The following is a 23,393-nucleotide window of genomic DNA, read 5'->3' as shown; positions in this document are numbered from 1 at the left end:
TACCAACATTCTTTAAAATACTGTCTCTCAACAGAATAAAGTCATACAGATTTAAAATGAAAAGAGGGTGAATAAAGAATTGTCATTTTTGGATGAGCTACCCTTTAACGAATAAGATATACAAACGGCCAAATCCTTGCCGCGCATTTCTCACCGTTCACTTGAAACAGTTGTGCTTTTGTGTTAAATGTATTTGCTAATGAATGGAATAATCACTGCATACAGTAAAAGGTGCCTGAGCTAATGCATCAATTCAAAGTTACCAAATGAAGTTGATGAAAAGCGCTAAATGTAGAGGACAGGACAGTGGATGTGTGGGAGAGAGAGAGGGGGAGAGAGAAGAAGGACTGGCAAATCTCTGAACAAAACTGTTATCTGGTGCATTCAGAACTGGAGACAGAAAATGACCTTGCATTGTGGCGATAATTTATTCTGGGAGAAGGTGACCTTTGGAAATTACATTTGCAGAGAAATGGAATTGGAACTGCTGATACATTTATAAAAAGAAGGAAGACATGCGTGAATACGGCTGAGATTATTTAAAAGAGACAACAAGAGGGTGTCGCTTTGCATAGCTTGGGAGCTCTGTTGTCGCACAGGCGGTGGCGCACTGGAGCCTTGGAAAACAGAGCACAAGCGCATGTGCTGGTCGCTTGTTTTATGCAACCCATGGAACAAAAACACCATCATTTGAAGGTGCAGAGAAGGTGAAGTTCGGCATGAATGTGATGTTTTGATGTCGATTGAAGAGTTTTCTCAGTGTATTTAACACTGAAGGACACAAATTGACATAACTAGTTTCTAAATGAAACCTAGCCAGTAATTATGAGCTTTTAGTGCCTGCTTTGTATCTCTCACAAAGCACTCTCTTTTCGTTGTCCTATCGATGAATTGCTCTCTAACCGACCTTCTTTTTAAACACAGAAACAATACAATTAAAAGGGCATCCATTTGTCCAGTACTGAACGCGTTCTCATGCAATATTGAATTAAACATGCGGATACACATGACTTAACTTTTAATTGTAAGCCAAGTGGAACGGGTTAGATTCCCCATGATAAAAAGTTCCCAGAATAAACAAGTGTGGTGCAAGCAAAGAGAGGCTGCTAATTTGTTGCCTGTTGGCCAGTGAGAGGCTATTGATTGGGAACTAATTGATTGCCCGCAGAGGTGATAAACCATGCGCTTGTGCAGACAGCATCACTAATACAAGGAGGGAGCGCCTGAAATCACATTGTGGCCTCCAGTGTGTGAGCAGATCTTGGCCGTTCCACACATGCTAGGGTGATGAACGATCGCCAACGTTTGTGATCAGAGACCCTGTGCTGCGCTTTTTATTCGATCGATGAGATCTCCGTGCGGTTAGGCACAAATCTGAGACACGGACGAGACGTTAATACGAGGAAATGATTTAATCTAGTGAAAAGCTCTGCAGTTTTCTACGTTTGCTGTGAAACCGCCCTTACTCGGGTGCATACAAATGAACGGGTGCCCATAAAGCAGAAAGTGTTCAAAAACTCATCACTGAAGTAAAACATGTCCTTTTCGTTCAGCCGTGATTGCAGTGAAAGTAGCAATCAAATTTCTGTGAATGCATGACTGATGTTACACAATGTGAACAATATTTGCTATCATAGATTTTCTGCAATATCCTGTGGGATTTAAGTTTCATGTGTGGTATTCTACTTGCTCGCTTAAAACGCTCGTAGGAGGAAAGTTGAAGAATTGATGAATTGTAGGAGGAAAGTTGCTTTTTAACTATAAAATGGACTTCTGATCATGTTTACATAGAGAGACATGGGCAATTCTAGTGTTATGGATGATACATTTTCAGGAAAAACTATACAAATTCCCAAATTATGTATTTATTACCGATATATGGAAACATCGGTTTCTATGTGATTAAACACCTGATGAAAGTGTCCAGACATATCAGTCTATGCGTAAGTTTTCCATTTAAAAATAGAGAAAAATACATGAGTTATGTGACGAAAATGGAACTAGAAGCAGTAATACCCAACACATTGAGAACGGATGGCTCTTTGCCGAACATAAAATAGTTATTATATTGTATATATTAAATAACTGTATACATTATTTATTATATATGGAGCGTTATTTATGTGACAATTCACTACCTGACGATGCAAAACTATGCTTCAAAACTTTAAGAGAGACTTCACATGGGTATTTAAACCACCAAATATTGACAACTCACCTATTAGTATGGTGAAAACCTTTGAAATCTATCCGCATCGGCAATTCTTTACACAAAAATACACAACTACATTTGACATGATGCCCCCTTCATTAATCACAAAATAATAATCTGTTACATTTATTCAAAAACAGGAAGATAAAATTATAGATGAAAGATTGGCCCATTTGTACTAAATAGAAAAGGGTGACAATGAACTAACTGACACAGAAATCTAAAACTGTATGGATATGACGCATTCCTTCTAAGCCTGCCAAATGCTTTCACTAATGGCTTGCAATTAGCGTGTCACGGCACGCACACACAACATGCATTATCTTGATGAAATCCCTGTGAAAAGGGTCTAATCTAGAGAATGGCAGATGATGTTATCGTGCTGCGGACCCAACCAGGCTTTTATGAAGTGTTGAGTGACAGTGCTGAGCAGCCACATGATGAAGAGTTACAGCCCAACAGGCTTCTGGGGGCACATGGGTTTCAGTTCTGTCACATGATTTCCATGAAAGTCTGCCCTTAATTGGCCTTACCTTCTGTTCATGAGCGTGTGTGCGTGTGATCGGCCATACTGGCTTATTAATTCAAGTGTGTGCAGTGGCACGATAAGGAATTCTGGGTAACTGTATGTGTGACAAAAGATGTATGGGTTATCACATGTGGGTTCAAGGTAACACCTGTCTGTGTTTGGCTCTTTTGGTCCTTTTTGTAAAGTATTGATCATGATTCCTCTGAAGTCAAAATCTATTATTCGTAGGCCTCCCCAAAATGTCACATTTTAGCAACTCACATTTTCTCCCAGTCTATAACTGAGATGTTTTGACCGGTACTTATCCTGAGTACACGCTATTTCAGACAGTTTTAAGACCTCGAGTGTGTCAAAAATGCACACAGTGTTTTCATTTCAAAGTCTTTCAAAGAGTATTTCATCAGTTGGAAAGCCTCAAAGCAAAAGCCAGCTGAAGAAGCCAGTTCGCATGGATAGAAATGTAATGCAACATATAGCTAGTTCTGAATTCTGTAGGCATTCCAGATGATCATGCTTGAGAAAGGAAAAATGTAAGGGCTTTCAATTCAAAGGCATTTATCTAGATTGTGTTTTTTATTTGTTAAAATAAACAAAACAAGAATGCACTTGGTGAACTCAGTGAGAAACTAGTGAGCTGCACACTAAGAAAACCTGTAAAGTCTAAAGCTTTATTTGATGGATAAGCATTACAAAGATACTGCACCCAAAAATCTTTATTTGTTCTGTTGAACACAAAGAAGCTATTTGGAAGAATGTTAGCAACTGACATTTCTAGGAGATCATTGACTCTGGACTATCCCTTTGAGTTAAGATACATTTTAGTGTTAAAAGGGGCATGTCAGGAGAAAATACAAGATATTTGCCAAGGCGCAACCCCAACTGCGAGAATGGTTATCAATGTCAAAACTCACAGGCAAAGCCTGGCTTTGACAAACACATTCAAAGTGCTGGTTTAGCAATCTGAATTTCTCTTTAATCAAAACAGACTTTTTAGAGAGAGAGGATTTTATGTTACGCTGATTTTCTCCGAACAAAATAGGTCAGATGTACGTGCAATACATTTAGTCATTTAGCAGACGATTTTTTCCAAAGCAACTTACAGATAAGGTTAGCAATAGTATGATGTATAGTGCGGCAGTGAATGCAAGGTGGACCAAAGCAAATCCCAAGGTTATTTCTAAACGCACAAGATGCAATGTTCTTTATCAGACAGAGATAATGGAGTGTGTTGATAAATAATGCTTAGGGCATTTAGGAATACAATCTTGAGTGGTTCACCCTTTTGGTCATATTAACCCCTTATTTAATCTGCCAGTAATACTATTTGAATAATGTTTGCAGTTAAAGCTACAGTTTGTAAAAGCCCGCGCTAGAGGGCACACTATCAAAACAACAACAATTATGGGAGTAGCTTGATGACGCTGTGAAGGAGCGTGGAATGATGGGACTTGTTCTCTTCAACTCCACCGCTGATGGCCATCAATCAGACAGGAACGAGAATGTTAGTGGATGAGGTATAGTAATAAAGTTTTATTAACGTTGCATATAATTGTGGTCCATAAATAAGTGACTGCTCGAAACAAGCTTGCTAGACGCAAGACACTACTTCCGCATTTGTCCACAACACTGTTGTCATGCGGTTTCTATGTCAGTAAAGGCGATAACAAAGGGTAAAACAAGTAGTTGGAAACATTTGAGATATTGTAAGTACTCATCTGAACAAAATATATAACACTAGCCTTGTGGTCTTTTTACTGCAAAATTGTTATAAACTGCACATTTAAATGATCAAATGTGACCCACATTTAGAGCTCCACAAACTCCTGTGCTGTCTAAATAAATTATTCAATGAAAGCGTTTGCCTTAGTCAGGTGCAAGAGACATGGATTTTAGAGAGGATTACCAAAAGCTTAACAGGTTTTAAAACACCTAATCTAGAATAAAAAGCTTACCTAAGGGAGACAGCTGGTTATACGTGAAGTGTTATGGCAGGAGTTGAGTATGAGATCAAATCGAAAGATCTCCATCATGTGATATTGACGTAACATTTCATGAATTAACCATGACATACAATTTTTACCTAAACATCAAATATTAAACTACGCCAATTCCAACCTGAGAGGATTTAGCACATAAAACTGATTTAGCCCTGTTTCAGACTAAAATTACATAAATGGTATGAGTCATGCACGTGTTGCTACGACAATACCCAATTAAACCACCAAAAGTCTCTCAATTTACTTTGTATGTTTCGCTTCATAATCCCAAAAGAAGTACTTGCTTTATCATAATTGGTTCCAGTGCACCCATTCAAAACATCACAGCAATGGCATCTCTATTCCAAAGACAGCTTCAAAGCAAGATAAGTGGAATGTATTACCTGCAAAGCTGTAAAATGATTTATAGCGCTGTTAAAATGTCTCAAAATATTGATAATGTTGAGGATACCTGGTGCTTTCCTAAGAGCATATTTCGAAGATAAATGGCGCAATTGCAACAATCCAAGATGACTGCAAAAAACTAAATATACAATTAGAGGCAAAGAGACCAATAACGGAACAAGACCAGGCAAGTGATTTCATGGCGCAAAGGACCCAAAGCAATGACTCCTGTAATGACACAAAATGTATGTGGTCCCATCATCTATGACTGGCTAATAACACACAACTGAGACTTAGGGATGTAAAAGCCTGTGGTATTGATTACAATAGGCTAGAATATAAGCCAGTTAAAAACAGTTTTAATTTAAACGGTCTAATCAGTCAAAGTTTAACAAAGCAGCAGAAAAACAGCCAATCTAAGATTTGTTTCACAAAAACAAAAATGAACTTTCCGCTGAAGCTATCGCGACGGATAATAAGAACTCATTCAACCAAGACGAGGCGCAAACAGAGCTGACTCTTTGATTGGATGGCCTTCTGTTCAATTAGCATGCTAATGAGGGCATCTTGTGTCTCATTGCGTGGGAGACTCTGACAGGACAACAGCAATTAGCATAAGCCATTATCAGTTCACCGAGAGAGCTAAAGTGATTGGTGCTGAACACACCGACAATGCGCTTGATATCCGCTCAGTAAACTGTTTTCCTCTCGGTTGTGATCACGGGCTAGAAAAAGCACATTTTCGAGAAGGTTCCAGCTTCCACATTTGTCTGATTTCTCTTAGCTGTTGTGGATGTTCAAATCACCAAACAATACACCTGTACCCCATCTTTCGTCAGCGCTCGACTTATATCCGTCCTGTGCAACTTACTGCTGATTGGCTACAAGGTTGTTTTGGTGCTCAGCCCGACTAAACAAGCGTAATTTGAAAATCGGACACCGGCCATTTAACCGCTCTTGTTAAAGTCTGCCGTTTGTGTATTCAAAACACTTGTGATTTTTCGGTAAAAACACTTCTTTGCGTCAAACCCTTGAGTAGAGATTGAAAGGCAACAGTTGAAAAGTTTAGGGTCCCTCTGTTTTATTGACATTTTATTCACATCTTAGAATCATTTCATTAACTTATTAAAACTATGGCATCATACAAATGTAACTTATGTTTTGACTAAATATAACTAAATCAAAATCTTCAAAGTCACCCATTGGTTAGAATTGATCCTTCTCACCAGCTTCCTAAGATGAATATGTTTACATCTATTCTAGAGTCTTCTGGCCTCTTTTGTTGTCATGATTTGATTAATTTGAAGTCATTTAACCGAGGTCACTGTTTTTCTTACATTCATTGTTATTATATGTTGCCAAAATGACATTTTTAGGAATGTTGGTAACCGAACAACGGCTTTGTGTATGCAAAATTTAAGCGAATGAATAGCGCCATTGTTCAGTTACCAACATTCTCTAAATATGAGTAAAGGGTGAGTAAATTTTTGGGTGAACTATCAATTTGAAAAATCATTTCAGTCAAAAGACTATACTTGTAGTGAATAAACTAGCTAAGAACAAAAAACAGGACTGGAATGATGAATGATAGGATGCCTGAGTAAAACAGTTGTTTGCTATAAAACTACCCAAAATTATTTGCCTTTACATTTGTCCACACAAATCGAAACCCTAAGCCTCATCTCCCCATTTAATGATATACACATATACTCACAATTCCATCTATAGCTGTTCATTGAGGTTTTTAATACTTTTCAGACGGTTGCTCAATGTTATGCAAAGCGTACCAAACCCATTTTTCGAAACTCTTTCCCGAGTCTTCTCTGCCTATTCACATTAAATCACAGCCTCATCAATTTTTCTATTTTGTCCCCGTGAACTACTTTACAAACATTTTGCCCAGACAGCTGATGATAAAGGGAAGTAATTATTCCAGTGAACTCGTGCCATTTCTCTTCTAGAAGTTTTGTGGGAGAGATTTAGATAGTGGCTGCCGTGCAGGTCAGAGCCTTACTTTATTAGGCTGAAATGTCACAGGTGGACTGGCATTTAGGTTAATGAACAAAATTATTGTCTGGTTAAAAATAATAGGGCATGCTGTCATCAGATCCGGGCCTGTGACCTACAGTGCGCTGTGCAAAGCGTGTCCCAATCTGAATCCCAGAGCAAAACGATGCATTGGCAATATTTAAATGAGTTAACCTTTTAACCAAACACCTGATGCTGAGGAGGCTGTCCGTTTGACTTAAAACTCATAGAAAGTTGCCGTAAAACTACAGACAGAGTTAATAATAACCAAGACTTTCTGTGCGGTTTTGTTGAGGTTTCAGATCGAGTATATTTTAATCAGAAATGAGGCTGTCAGATTGAATAATATGTTATACATATCCCAAAACACAATATCAGATATATCAGATTATATTACATCAAATTAAGTTAGTAGTAGAATTTTGACATCCTGACAGCAGAAACACACCCACAAAACCCATGAACCTCTACCACAATCCACAATGTTGCCGTTCTACGATCAAGACCTTTATTTCCGTTTTGGAATGTATAATTCCAGGATTATGGATGTAAGATTTGCAGTGAAAACTTGAAATATATACTCTCGGACAATGTATTTATTACTAATATGTTAAATCATATGTTCATATTTTCCTAAACCTTGAGTCCAGACATCAGAAAATTACCATTTTATATTTAAGATGAAGGAAATATACTAGTTATGGATGTGAGAAACATAACACACGTTTTTGCGAGACAACATAGTATGTGGGATTTCTATTAATAAAAATGTGCAAACATAAAGCAAGTGCCTAACAAATGGAGAAAGGGGCGGCCTTCATAGGACATAATATACACTCTAAAATTGTTGGATTGTTTCAACCCAGCGTTGGGTCAAAAATGGTCAAACTCAAACGTTGTTTCAACCCAAATGCTGAGTTGATAAAACCTGTTTTTCGTTCAAATGTAAACATTCTCTGGGTAATTTTAACCATATTTGTCCATATTTGTCCCAACGATGGGATGAAATTACCCAGCATTTTTTATGTGTAGTTTTTACAGTAGATGAACCGTTTATTTATATAAATGAATTTGATCATAAATAAATACAGTACAAATTTGTTGAAATTATATTGGTGAAATAGTTGAAAATATCTTGTTTCACCTCAAAATCAAAATGCAGTTATTTTTTACACACCCACATGACGTTCAACATGTTAAGACATTTTCCTTTAAGTATGTGCACCATTTTAACATTCACTTGAACAGCTACAGTAACTTCATAACTTAACAGTGTGTTGTTAGTGATCTGAGAAATATCACAGCGAGGCTAAAGCAGCCACAATTTACAGTGACTTAAAAAAAACGTGATGGGCCATTAACCAGTGGACTTGACACAAGCCACGGCAATACCAGCGTTCCAGAGAAGCTTAGAAGAAATTGACAACACAAAAACATGTCAGTTTCAAGAGAGCTACAAAATGTTTGGGTGTACCACAACAACCACTGAGCCTCCACAACCGCTATGTTTTCTATGTGGTGAGGTCTTGTCTAATCACGCAATGAAACCATCCCATTTACAATAACATCTGAGAACCCAACACTTCAATCATGTGTAGATTGATCGGCAGACTTTTTTTAACAAAAAAACTTTCAAGAGATATGACCCGCGGCTTCGTCTCCTGCATAAAGCAGGTAAATCCCAACGTTAAAAGAATTCATTGCATAATTCACAGGGAAGCTTTAGCTTCAAAACAAATGTGCCCCGAATTAAACAAAGTCTAAAATGAAGCTGTTAAAATCATAAATTTCATCAAATCTCATCCTCTAAATGCCAGGCTGTTTAAAAAACGATGCGACAAAGTGGTATCTGAGCACAAGAAATTACTACTCAATGCCAATATTCGCTGGCTCTCAAGGGGGAAAACACTTCAGAGACTGTTTGAGTTAAGAGAGCAAGTTAGTGATTTCCTCTCTGAGCACTTGCATCCACTTGCAGCACAGCTAAAGGACTTCAACTGGCGTCTTACTTAGCTTACCTGGCAGATGTTTTTGGTAGGCTGAATGACTTTAACTTGGAATTACAAGCAAAAGACAAATCTGTCCTACACCTGTATGATCGAGTTTCGCTTTTTCATAAAGATAATTTACCTCTGGGGTAGGAAATGCCAGCAGTTTCCCTCAGTTGAACAGTTGCATTTCTAATGATGTAGCTGAAAAAGTGAGCATTCTACAGACAGTACAGACACACTTGGACAAACTTTCCACTGACATCAAGTCATATTTTTCTGACAATGAAGTTCATAATTCTTCGCTTGACCGGATAAGGAATCCTTCCGTGGCTACCTGCACCCAGGCTATTCCTGTCAGTCTCCAGGAAAGACTTGTGGGTTTGTCGGCAGACAGGGGTTTCAAGATTATGATTTCAGACATACAACATCTTATTTGTGATAAACAAGTACTGATTTCACATTAATAGAATTATATTATCATTCATTGCAGTAACATTCACATGAAACTTGTTGATAGATTAATGGTTCGTAAGACACAATTCTATTACAATGATTGTTATGATTGATTATGTTTATATTTTTTACATGACCAGATGTACAGATGTTAGACATTAATACAAATGTTATATATTTTCTAATCTTCTTAATTTAGCAGTTAATTGTGAAAATGGGGAAATCACTGGGATGGAGGGTGGTAGCAAGGTTTGGGGGTCCATGAGGTTGGTTTGAGTGGGGGTCCAGTAATTAAAAAAGGTTGAGAACCACTGATTTAAACCACCAACTGTTAACATCTGAGCTATCAGTATGTAAAAACATTGATCAAAACTTAGTTAATTCATGGTTCAAGATTGACCCAAATACATTAAGTGTCCTTGTGTTGTTGCCCTAAAAACAGCCAGTTAAAGTGAACCGGTTAAAAACAGCCAGTCTTTCTAATATAGAATGCCAAACTGTGGCATAATGGTTTGTACCTTCTGGATGTCAGATGCCAGTTGCCGAAGGGAAGCTGATGCTATAGACTGCAGGGAGCCGGTGGTTCTGACTGGACTGTGGAGGCTGACATAGGCCACGGCTCTGCTCTGGAGGACCATTGCATTCTCCTGCACAAACACAGAGCACAGTCGTCTACTGCCAGTTGGCAAACTAATGAATTGTCATAGCGTGGATTGATATGTTGGCAAATACAAAGTATCCCCCAGGGAGACACTATTGTGTGAAATAAGCAATGTGAATAATAAGAACAGTTATTGCTTTCTTTGTACCCAAAAACTAAAATGTATAGTGACATCATAGGGCTTCTTATAATTACTGAAGTTTCAATTACTTATTAGAACAAACTATTCAGTCAGACATAATAATTTCATCAACACTCGGTCTGATTGAATCTTCATGGCTTGCTGATCATATTATCATGTTGCTTAAGGCTACTTTTATTAGTATTTTTCTTTGCTTCGGTTTAGTTATTAATGTGAGAAAAGACGAAAAGTGCATTTGACCCCCGCTAAACTTTTTAAAGTGAGCACACACAAAGTATTGGCTACTTGAGGGCCATTAAGTGCATTTATTGCTGTCCGTGAACATGATTTACTGAAGCGTTGACGTGTTAACAGACTTATTTTCTTGTTTGGATACATTCAAGTACCTGAGGGAGTAATGGTTGAACGGATCCTTCTTGTTATGCACATTTATACGCCCCCATCGTACACATCTGAGTACACTAAATTAACTATTAAATTCACAGGCTAAGGAAAGTATTGCGTAACATAAATAATAACAACCCTGGCATATTACCTTCCCCCATTCAAAGGAGCCGATGTTACCCAGAGAGGTTCCTCCCCAAGAGCAGAAGACGATGGTGCGGTCGGGCTGCCAGCCCGCGCGGGCTTGAGCCATCATGGAAACGATGATCTGAGTCATGGCTGCTGCGCCGTTCCCCCAATCCGCCAACGCACCCTCGTACCAGCTGCCATGACGACTGCCAACCAGTACATATCGATCTGCAAGGAGAAACAAAACTAAACAAACACTCAAACACCAACAAACATTTTACACTGAAAACCACTGACTCTGGGGTTACACTGAATTGATTTATTCTGTCACTAGCTCTGTTCCAGCTGGTTGTGAACTGATACTGCAGCCCCTACACACCTGGGTCAGAGTCGCCCAATACCCCAAAAAACTATTTTGAGAAAAATAAACATAGTTTTACATACCTTCTTCCATGTTCAACTTTAGGTTGTAACAATATTACAACCTAAAACTATCTATAGTAACCTATAGATAGTTTCAGTGGCATCAACATAAACAAATGTTATATGGCCTAAACTTAACTTCCAGAGGACCTGCGCAAAGAATCAATAACTGTTGAGTAGTTTTCATTTAATTTAATACAATTAATACAGAATAACATATTAATATTAATGTAATATTTAAAAAATTGTATTCTAACCAACACAGACCGGAGGTTATAACCGGTTAGTAAAACTAAGTGAAAACTACTAAACTAGCAGTTTACAAAGATTATACTTAAAAGTGTACTTTATGAACAAAAACTAAACGTACAAGTATTGAACTAAGCTATCAGCATACCTAGTTTACCTGTTGTAAATGAATGAGAAAAATCTGTACACTAGTCGTGTACTCAAAATGTATCTTTCTCTTCTCCTACTACTACTTAACCTTAACCCTAAATGTTGGGGAATTTAGTCCTAGGTAGAAATGAATTAGTACACTCAATAGTATATTGCTACATTGACATTAGTAAACATTTACATTTATGCATTTGGCCAACGCTTTTATTCAAAGCGACTTAAATTGCATTATACTATATATTCGTTTCTAAGTATGTGTAATCCCCTGGGCTCGTATCCATGACTTTGGTATTGCCAGAGCCATGCTCTAAACACTGAAAAAAGTATAAGTACTGCAAAAAGTATATTTAAAATATATACGTCAACTTTATTTTTACTTAAATATACTTCATTTTTGTAAGGGTAGATATCATAGAAAATTACCTCTTCAAACCTGTCACCATTTAAGCTTCCGTTGCATTACTGGACATCAAAGTATCCACTCTTATGTATGCAGATTCAATGCATGTTCTGGGTATTGTTCAACCAGTATGTCATAAATACAAAGTTTTCTGACATCCAATTGATTTGACGTACTGCTTTTTGTGTACTGTGTATCAGGAAAGCCTGCATATTCACACACCTCACATCTCTCTACTCACACTTTTGCTAAGCAGTGCAGCAAACATTATGTAAAACTAAATGCCGAATGATTAATTTAAGACAAGCATTGACCCTCTGTAGAACTCTTTTCTGGGTGAGTAGTAAAAATGAGCAGTCGCACATACAAATGCAGTTCTCAGTAAAGGAAAAGAAACAATACCTCATGTAATTAGCAGCAGGCTATACACGCTTTACTTACAGCGGATTCTAAACTCAGCGTGTCACCGGACACTTTTGACTGACAGCTCAAAGTGTAAAAAACGCTACTACAGATGACAAGCGTGATGAAATGAGGAATATTTTTACCCACCTGCACTCAGGAGGGCTGGTACAGTCTTTGGGGAAGTTATTAAAATGACATCCAATCATAAATAAGTAGGGGGAAAGTGGGGTGAGTTGTGCCAGTTTTTACTCAAAGTGACTTTAAAGTAAGGCCATGACTGTAATGCCTTCAACTTGAGAATGTACATATATTTCAGGATGTGGTGCATCCCTGAGAACAATAACTTTGGATCTGAAATCAATTGTTTCAGAAATATAGCTTTTGGGAAAAAGGTGGTCTTGTGGCACAACTTGACCCTGACGCGGGGTGAGTTGTGCCTTTGGGGAGAATACGCTGGGGTAAATTGTGCCAGAGATTTCTGAAGTAAAACAGAACATTCTAATGTTGTGAACTGTAGTGCTATGTGAAAGCAAGACAAATGAAATACAAAATTGATCATTTAAGGTTTATTTAGATATTGTCACCTTATTAAACTGTTGGAATAAGTCATATTTTGTAGTTTTACACAATAGGCCTAGCTATCTTGTCTATTCCTTAACATCCCACTTCTCAATGCTGCAGGGGAATATAAACTTCTGCTTCCTTCTGGCTGTACCTGTTTATGGGGTGTGGGTAGTTCCTTGAGCACATCACCTCTAGGGATGACTTCTTCATAATTCTTTTTAAATATAAAGATGGGGTTTCCATCCACAGACTTCTTACAACTTTGCCTTTTTTTGCTCATGTCTCCACCCTCAACCTTCTCCACCAATCCAACGTAGTTATAGGATTTGGTTTACCTGCAACGCTGGAGATGTCACTCTCTACTGTAGACAATCGCTTTCTTTTTGGGTTTGGTTGGTTTGGACACTTTCAGAGCCCCTCTCTTCTAATTTTCATTCATTTTCGGTTTTTCAGCCCTATTATTTTTGCTGTTGTGTGTGTATGTCAAATAGTTGAAGTGCAAAAATGTAAGAGTACAATTACAAATTAATAATATGTTGAAAATAATCATAAGTGGGGGTGAGTTATACCACTGGCACAACTTAACCCAGGCCCTTTGGCACAAATCACCCCACACCCACACGTTTGAAAACTAGCATGATCCAGCAGTTAAAAGCTAACATCATGCTTACTGTATCTACACATTGTGTAGCCTGCTATAGCACTTAAACATGTGTGAAATGTTTTTCCAACTTGTCTATAATTGTTCAGACACTACAATCAAAAAACCTTGATCATAGGAATTTTACTTTGAAAGACAAAATACAGTTTTTTGAGCTAAAATGTGCTTACTTGTCATGCCATGTGTCTCTCTTCTTTGGAGGATGAGTAAAATGGATGGCTTTTCAAAATTATGTGGTCACATGACCAATTTCTTCTATGGGTTTCCAAAAACAAGGGGTGGAACTACTTCCCCCTGGCACAAACCACCCCACTCTCCCCCTAAACATTATTAAAACGCCAAAAGTCAAGGAGAAGAACACCTTACGATTTGCAATTAATGACCGAGTAACCAATTATGACAGAAAACGCACTGTAAATCAAGAAGGTAAATCACAGAAGGCTTAAATGCACAGAAGCGGTGACGGTTACAGTCTTAAGGGTGTGGATGAGAGATTAAACGCTTTCATTACATCAGACGTTCGTTAAATCATTCTGGAGGTGAAAATAGTAGTCGTAATTAAAAGCCTATTTTCGGCAGCCAAGTGACCTGCGTTTGGACAGTGGTGGCAGATTTTGTTTAAGGGGATTAGTTTGTCATAGCCCAACGAGGAAAAAGAGCTGTTTCAGCACTGAGACTCTCACTCTTTTCGCCGATGAAGGAGAGAATGCTTAGATTGCACTCTTGTTTTAGGGGACAATTGCTTTATTATTAGGAACACAATGCAATAAAGTACAGTGACAAAGTGCTACGTCTTTGTTATGTCAGACCGTTGCGGTTTAAAGAACAACGGCACCCGGGAAATGTGTCAAGTGCTTTACATTAGGTTAGATTTAGAGTGCTTTATGTTTAAACACACAAGGGTTACAAACAAAGGTGAAAATCTGGAAATATTGTTTTGAAGGTTCATCCCTTTTTAAACCTGGGAGTCCCAACATGACATCTTCTGAATATTACATTCATTTTAAATAGATATATCGACCAATAATCGATAGCGGTCGCTCAAAGCAGTTTTCACACTATCGGGTCGATAGTTTAAAAATAGCCGTTGATCAGGGCCAATCTATCCTGTCAATAAAAAGGGGACAGGAAATTATGTATTCTGTATATATAAAATGTTAAGAAACATCCCCAGTTTGATTTTCAATATGAGTTGTCATGATCCTATCCTCTTTGTAGTTGTTTTTCTAGTTCAAGCTGACAGGATCATGACAGCCGCATATCTTGTCTTTGCCCCGCTCACTTGTTTCCTTATACATTAGCCCATCATTATTTCACTCCCTTGTTACCTCTCCTTAGTTGCTTCCCTATTTCATGCCTTTGTGTTTGCTGTCCTGTGCCGGATTGTTTGTCTACATCCCCGTCTTGTCGGCTACGTTAAGTTTTATTTTGTTTTGTTTTGTACCATGTTAAATAAAATGTATTTTTCACTTGGGTTCTTTCATGTCACAATTAATAGTCACTATATAAATATGTATGTAATCGTCAGAATCTGTATTGACAGATATCAGTCTGAACAATCGGCTATCTGTATCGATGGAGAAATTTGGTATCATTGCATCTCTAGTTTAAACATTTCTACCTATACTTTACACATATTGTGTTATTATGTGCCACCTTTGGAATTATAGGGTTCTTTCTGCATTCCGAGCATGTATGAGATATTGGACTGCAAAGATTTTGCATTCCATTTGTCCTAAAATGTACAACATCAAGAAAAAAAACATCACATAAGCTACATTTCCACTGAATAAGATTATGTGAATCATTTAATTTTGACAAAAAATTGGTGATGGTATGTTGAGTTCTCAAAGCTATACCAAAAACACAACACGTTGAAACAAAATGATCATTGTCCTGTAATGCAGACCTACCTGGATTAGTCTTGCCTTTGAGATATCCAATGACATTTTGCACTGTCCTGAAGGCTGCCTGGTTTTCAATGGTAAGATTTATAATTTTTCTCACTGAGAAACAGAGAAATTGCACAAAATCAATTAGTCTCGTTGACATGTTTAAAGCCAAAAGCAAAAAATACAATAGGAATTAATATTACTTTCACCGATGTCATCTTAATATAGAAACCACTTAAAAAAACCTTGCATATTACTCCAAAACATGTGTACACCGTGCCATTTCCTAGTTGTTTTTTGTGTATTCTGACAGAGCAACATTAACCAATTGCATTTGTCTCCCCGCATATAAACCTTAATGTGAACACTGATCTACAGTCAACTCAGAAGAGGTCTTCTGTAGATTTCAGGTCCCAAGTGAATACTATTTCCCCAAGTGGCCCGACACAGTCTGTGCTCTTGTTAAATCCATTGCTATAACATGCATAGGAACTGCAGAGCAGCGAACAGACATCCTTCAATCTAAACGTCACTCTGCATGCTGCAAGGAAACAGGAGGGGTGAAAATAAATGCTATCAGAGATACAAAACCGCAGCAATAAAAGGTGTCGCTACCGCTCACTGATGCTCTTATCAATTACACATAAAGGCTCAGCGCGATGGAGTGAATTTAAATGAAGCTGATATCTCAGCAGATGAAAAGAGGCACCTGGTCCTGGATGACATCCCAGGCCTCTCTCTGCAACTTTTCTCGCCTCTCTTAAATCGACACCGCTCAGGTGGAGATGTAAAAACCCCACAATGGACTTTCTCCAGGTTGCAGAATTTAGTATTTGTAAGAAAAGCTTCAGAGACCGGGCAGATGTGCTGGCCTTGAGGTGCAGAGTGAGAGAGTTTTATAAGACGACGGAGATGTGAATATCAGAGGGAAATAAAGATGAGGTTTGGTACCACAGACGCACTTAGACAATAATGCCACCGACGCCGGGGCTCTGTGTACACAACTCTCTAACGTACGTTTTTTTAACACTTTGAAAGTAATCAAATTCACTCTAAAAATGCAGCTGGCTTCACACAGCACACGGACCCCATTTATCACATCTGACAACAGTACAAATGACTTTGGGTAAGGAGCACAAGATGTATATGCAGTTCTAAGGGAGTGTTTAAAAGCGCTGGTGTGCACACGGGTCGCGGTGTGACAGATTTGCCCATTAATCACCAATGGGTATGAGAGGTTACAGTGTATTGAGAGAGGTGAGCTGCTCGCCGTGAGCAAAGCGAGAAAGTGATCTTGCAGGAAAAGAATGAAATGGTAGACAGATGATCCAGAGTAAGATGTTCTGTAAAAGTAAATTAGTAAATTGAGAAAAAGCAAGCATACAATAAAAACATGATCAAGAGAAAATTATTTTCAGACTAGGGCTGTCACAATATCAGATTTTCACAGTTATCATGACCAAAATTATTCATGCTACCATTATTATCGTGACGTCTATTTTGATGGGAGTTTTAAGACAAAACTGCTGAATAATTATTGGTATTGTGTGTAGAATTATCACATAGATACTCGTCCTTTTTGTATCATGGTTTTTGGCAATACAAGTAGCCTATTGTGTCACCCCTATTTTTTCAAGTAATGACACACTTTAGGAAGTTAATATAGTGAGGAGTTACATATGGAAGAAGTTTTTATTTTGGGCATGTTTTTCGTCAGGTGATCTCACAGCATGCCATTGTTAACTTAATATAATAAATTCCCCAAAACAAAGTTGTTGACAGTAAAAATGCTGAGTGACTACTGTTATGGAGCAGACCTGACTCCCTGACCTCAAGAGGTGCTCTAGACGAACGCTAGAGACTGCGGTCTTGAGCCTACGCGTCTATCTCCCATTCTGGAGTCTGAATCAAGTAGAGCAAGTAACAATAGTTGTTTTGGAAAACCACTAGCCACAGAATTAAGCCCTGCTCATGGATAAACATTTATAATTTGATTCATTATATTTATTAAAGTTGAATCATTTTGAGCATTTATTGGAAATATAAGTTATAATTATTGACACAACGGACCTCACTAATTTTCCAACCCTGGCTACTGGCTGGTCTGCCATCTTGGAGCAGTCAACATTCCACAAATTTACAATATGGCAGATAACTTCCTATTGTCACCAATTAGGAATGCTAATAATGCTACTACAAGTAGCAAGTAATATACTTTTATAATAATAATAATAATTATTATATAATAATAACAACAACAACAATAATCATGATTATTATTATTATGAACATAAAATATAGGTAAAATATTAGATTTATTGTCATTAGCTTTTGTTTTAACAGAGTTTTGACAGGTTTTACATTATATCAACATATTTCACGCTGTGCTGTTGCGCGTGGTTTAAACCGAGGAGTAAAAAAGAACAAAACCTATACCAGACAGGTTATCCTCACACGCAATCAATATCATCATAATTAAAGGAAGGGGTGCGTTTCGATAAAGCTATTCCACACAGTGTTCTGCCATCGAGCTGTAATTGCATTGAAATGTATTAAGGTATGAGTTTTCATCCGAGCAGAGCAGAACAGAAGCTCTGAGCTACACAGCACAGACGTTCATAGAAAGAACTAATGCATTAGGACCCCATTCGCCCTTTTTTTCGATTACGTTTCTTTACGGTGAATAAATGGATGATGAATCTGACCGCCTGGCATAAAAAACACACACACACAAATACAATAACCAACAATAGCCATTCAGGAATATATAGACACATGTGAGGCCATCACAAAGCCATGGACAATATACAATCAGCCTCCCACAATGCGAGAGTGTTTAATATGTGCAGGAGGGAGAGTCTGTCTCCAGGTTTGATATGCTCGCATACTATTTTTGCGGCTAACGTCTCATTTCCCCGAGCTGGGAGACGAACGCAATTAGAGCACATCGGAGCGATACAGTGAGGCTTAATTGAAAGGGAATGGAATGAGAAAGAGGAGACAGATGGAAACAAATGATTTGAAACCTCTGAAGTGGTCAAAGCTCGGCCCAATCAATAGAGCACAGATTACTAGCTTCGGAGCGTTTGATCCGGTTAATGGAAGAGAGGTGCGGGCCTGGGACCAGGCTGGGGCGGTTCAAGGCTGGGAGCTCGAAGAAAAAGGGGGGTGAGAGAGCAACGGGGAGGGCGAACCCTCCCTCTCGGCAGGATCGATGGTGTTCGTGTTGCCACTGCAAGTTTTTGGCGGACATTGATTGCTGGACATTGGGCTGGTGACAGAAGACGACTTGTAGCAGCCCGTGCTTCGGTAAGTGGTTTAAAGTCATACACACACTTACCAAAGTAACTTGCCCATTTCCCAAACCAAAAGAGCTACTTGCTGTTATTATATGAATAACAACTACAGTACGCTGCCTCTAAAAAGTTAAAGGGACAGTTCACCCAAAATTGGAAATTCTGTCTTCATTTTCTCCCTCTTAAATTGTTCCAGATCTGTATACATTTCTTTGTTCTGATGAACCGTTCTTGGCCACCATTGACTAGTAGAACAAAGAAATGTACACAGATTTGGAACAACTCAAGGATGAGAAAACGATGACTGTTCCCTTAAGATTGTATTTGATAACAGTAGTTAATGCATTAGCTATCATGTATGAGCAACGAACAATACTTCTACAGCATTTATTGATCTTAGTTTATGTTCATTTTAGTGTTTACGAATACATTTTTTAAATCAAAAGATCACTGAAAGTTCAGTTCGTTTTAATTATTTTGCACAAAGAAATGCTGGAAGTTTGCTTCCTAAACATTTATTTCAATCTTTGTCATGGTCTTGCAGACACCTGTCTCCACCAGGGGTGGAGTCGTCACTTCCCACAAGGTGTCAACTGACGAGAGAGCGCTTAGCTTTCTGGTTCAGGACACCCGGTGGGCGTGTGACATGCAGGGGCTTTGCCACCTGCTGTCTCCACAGGTGGAGGCGTTTGGGCGAGTTGCGATGACTGCAGCGAGCGAATGCCACCCTGAGGTTTAGTACGCTACGCCGGTCGTGCTGTCCGGGCCAGAATGCTGGCTCTGCACGACGGCAGCAGGCGTAATGACGATATGCCTACTGCCAGTGCGCCACGCTCTCCAGGGAACTCATCTCTGTAGTCAGTGCTGTCGCGATCCCATGTGCGTCAACCCGAGGGGGACAGGCCACCCCCGAGGACACCATGCCCAGGAGCCTCTGAAACTGATTTCAGGGGACCGCTGGCTGCTGCCTGAAAGTTCAAGCAGCTCAGCACTGACTGTGCGTGCTCGAGAGCGAGCACGCCGTCATGGAGACAGTGTTGAGTTCTCTACCAGGAAAAGGGGAGCTCTGCGCCAGGGAGAGCTGCTCTTTTTCCCGGCTGACCCATTACAGACATGCCAGCCCCTCGACAGTGCCGAGGGAAACTGGACATGAGAGTATGCGGTCAGTTGTCATGAACCACTCCTGGCGTCTGACAAACACCAGGACGCGCTTCTGCACCTCCTGAACGGCACCCTGCAAGGTGCTGCTCAAGATATGCAGCGACCCCTGGTTTTGGGGATGATGAAGTGCGGCTGTAGAAGCCACTGGACATCTCGGCCGAGGGGACGGTTCGATCGCCTTCGCCAGAGGGGTGGCAGCCCCGGCCTGGAGCACGGGAACATCCCTGCCTCTGCTGAGGTAAGAGGATGCCGGAAGTCCGGCGGAGGTCTGGCGAACTGGATCGAATGCCGAGATGGTCCACACTCCCAGCCACCGTGATGGTTTGAAATGCTAACCAAGCACCCAGGGACCTCACAGGGGGGGCTACGATCTGCTTCATCAACCCGCGGGGGTTGGTTCAATGACTAGAAGTGCTGGTCCCACCCGCGGGGAACAGCTCCGCTAAATTACCTGCCAGGCGATGGCGCAGCTTGACGCACCGTCGAAGTGAGAGTGCTGAGGGCTGCTTTATACTTGCCATTGCGTGCCGCCACAACGCAACGTCGAGTTGCCGAACACCATCTTTCAGAGGGTGAGAGCGGCTGCAAGTGGGACCCAGAGAGAGACCTCTCCTTGTGAGAAGGCGGGCACTAGGCCCCCGGAGGGGCCCAGAAGGTGTTGGGACGCGGCAGGGACCGCCCCAGTCCGACCACCCAGAGACCAAGGCTGGGTCGGGCCCGATGGTTCAATCTCTCTAGGTGGTCCTTCTCTCGACGTCTTCCTCCGGGGGGCCACCAGAACCGGAGTCGACGCTGGAGAAGGCCGGGGCTGCTGGGGGGCAGACCACGTGCGAGACCTCGACAGCCGAAAAGCGGCCGGATCACAGCAGGCCGGTCTGTTTCTACACTGTCAAAAGACTGCTGGAGCAGTTCTTGACAGCGCCACCAATCAGCCGACCTTGCGAGAGGGGAGTCTGGAAAGTGGCCTTTCTTGACATCGCCCACCTGCGCAAGATTGAGTCCGAGGCTTCTTTCCGGGCCACTGATGTGGACATTGTCCGACCCAGCCTGCGCTGCCACCGTGGTCCCCGGAGGGCCAGTCGGCGGCGGCACTACTTGGGTCGGTCTTACCCCGTGGGGCTCTCTTTAGCGCCCTGGCCTGCAGGATGGCCATGGCGTAAGAGTGGTGGCAGCTTGGCCCACGGCACTGCCAGCCTCAACACCAGAGATGTCGAGACCTTACATGCCCTGGACGGTGAGTCTAGGTCAAGCTCCCCAGGTGGCCGCCGTCTGCGGATAACCCGCGACTGCATGCTCCACCCAGGGTGCATTGACATAGTCCCTAGCTGCCTCCCCGCCCCGAGGGAAGAGAGGGCGATAGAGTCAGCTAGATGGAAGCGCACCGAAGGGGGCGCTCCAGGTCTTACTGACCTCCTTATGCAGCTCGGTAAAACTTGGCACTTGAGCCGGGCACGGCTTGGAGTCGCGCCCGGACCCAATGTGCGAAGTACCCAGCCGCGAGCGCCAGGGCTGCGGTGCACCGCAATCCGACACTCACGGCGGTCCGAGCGAGCATGGCTGACATCCTGACGTCTGCTCTCACCTGTGCTCGACCTCCCGAGGGAGGGAGCTTCAGGGAATTGCCAGAGTCTGATGCCAGCAGGTCGCGCTCCGATGTTGCAAGAGACACCTCATCTCCACGGCTCGTGTCCGAGCGCGTGGCTGAACAATAAGATGGCTTAGGACCATCCTTGGGGAACTGCTAAACAAGCGAGACGGGGCGCGAGCGGTCCGTGAGCCGGCCGGCTGACGGATTAACGCTCACGATAATCCCCACATCACCCTTGCTGCTCGCCGCTGCTGACGGCAGGGCCGTAGCCGCTGTGGTCACAGAACGGGAAGCAAACGAGGTGGTGGCTGGATCTTGACAGAACATAGCCACCGTGACGCAACATCTGAATAGCCATCCGCCCGCAGTGTGGGCAGGACGAATCCACGAGGCTGCCATAGTGGTCGGACCCCCGAACACCTGCGGCAACCACCGTGTCTGTCCCCGTCCTCGATGAGTGCACTGCACCCAAGAGATCAGCGGGCAATGCCACGCTGAGGAAATTGCTCTTTTAGAAAAACACCTCTGGAACTGCCAGGACGCCCAGGGGAATCTCCGCTGCATCGCGTCATAGAATTCGGCAATTCGAAGAATGTCATCAGATGCGAAGGCTCCGAAGAACAAAAGGTGATTGAATGAGCACGCCGGCTCCCATTTTATACACGGATATCCGGGGGCGGAGCCCGGCATGCAAATTTCATTCGCCAATTTCATTGGCCTTTTCAAAATAGTCAGAAGATGATAGGTTCTCAGGGGCGAACCCCATCTGTCGGTTCGACACAACGTCGAGAGACCGACAGAAAGGGAACTGTGAGTCACAAAAAACTGAAAGGCTATAATAATCCTTTGAGAAAGAAATGGCTGTTTATTAAAGTGATATGCTGTTGTGAAGCAGTGACTCACAGACACAGAGGTTAGTTCATGAAAGCAGTACAATCTGTTCGTTGGATAAATCTCACTGTTTTAGGTTCTTTCACATCTATGAAGCTTCTTAAAGACCATTAGTAATCAGAAAAAGCATGGAGACAAACAACAACCTGTGCGTTTGGGAGGCACCCCAATAAACACTCCAATATCGAACCTCTTAAATGGCCGCGATAGAACTTCAATTTAGGATTTGCCTTAAAGCCCATTTTCTTTAATTTTGTCACCAGGGCCGTAAATCCTTGACTGCTGCTCAAGCCAAGACAACGGTTCTGCCACGGTGATGGGGTCTCCAAAGCGACTATGCAAAAGATAAGAAACGATTTTCACTCAATAGGCGGGAATTAGACACTGATAACCCTCAAGAAAATCTGCAGGACACATTTCCGCACACATGCACAGCTGGGGGGGGGGTAGAGACAGAAAGCTGACTCAGAGCTCAGAGAGTGTTTATGTGTGCGCAAATGTGGGTGTATGTCTGCCTGATTTGGACTGCGCGTTTGTGAATGTGTGCTTGTGTGCATATGCGGGCTCCATATGGACGGAATGGCAAGTTCTGACACCTATTAGCATGTGATAAACCTGACACACACAAGCGGCTGCTGTTTGTACAAAAACATCAGGAAACATTGTTGCACAACGGCTAAGCTCCACTAACTGCCCTACTGGTACAGTATCTCATATCACCAGCGGTGACGAAACTTATTTTTATAACAGGACAGACAGAAACAACCCCCTTCCACTCGCTGACGTAAAAAAACAAATGCTGT

At 41.2% G+C, this 23,393-nt stretch overlaps 1 protein-coding gene across 1 annotated transcript in view; it reads right to left on the bottom strand.

Moving 5' to 3' along the window:
* The window catches only part of naaladl2 (N-acetylated alpha-linked acidic dipeptidase like 2), a 171,319-nt gene that overhangs the window by 48,596 nt on the left and 99,330 nt on the right, over window positions 1–23,393 (bottom strand). The window contains exons 7-9 of the mRNA XM_079483974.1: window positions 15,676–15,768; window positions 10,933–11,138; window positions 10,113–10,241 (exon numbers count right to left, since the gene is read on the bottom strand). Of these exons, the coding sequence (XP_079340100.1) occupies window positions 10,113–10,241; window positions 10,933–11,138; window positions 15,676–15,768 (428 nt within the window). The remainder of the gene's footprint in view (window positions 1–10,112; window positions 10,242–10,932; window positions 11,139–15,675; window positions 15,769–23,393) is intronic.

The sequence above is a fragment of the Barbatula barbatula genome (genome assembly GCF_947034865.1).
Source record: "Barbatula barbatula genome assembly, chromosome: 20".
Lineage (NCBI taxonomy): Eukaryota > Metazoa > Chordata > Actinopteri > Cypriniformes > Nemacheilidae > Barbatula > Barbatula barbatula.
Note: the sequence above shows the minus strand (reverse complement) of the source record. Positions and strands in the feature narration are given on the sequence as shown.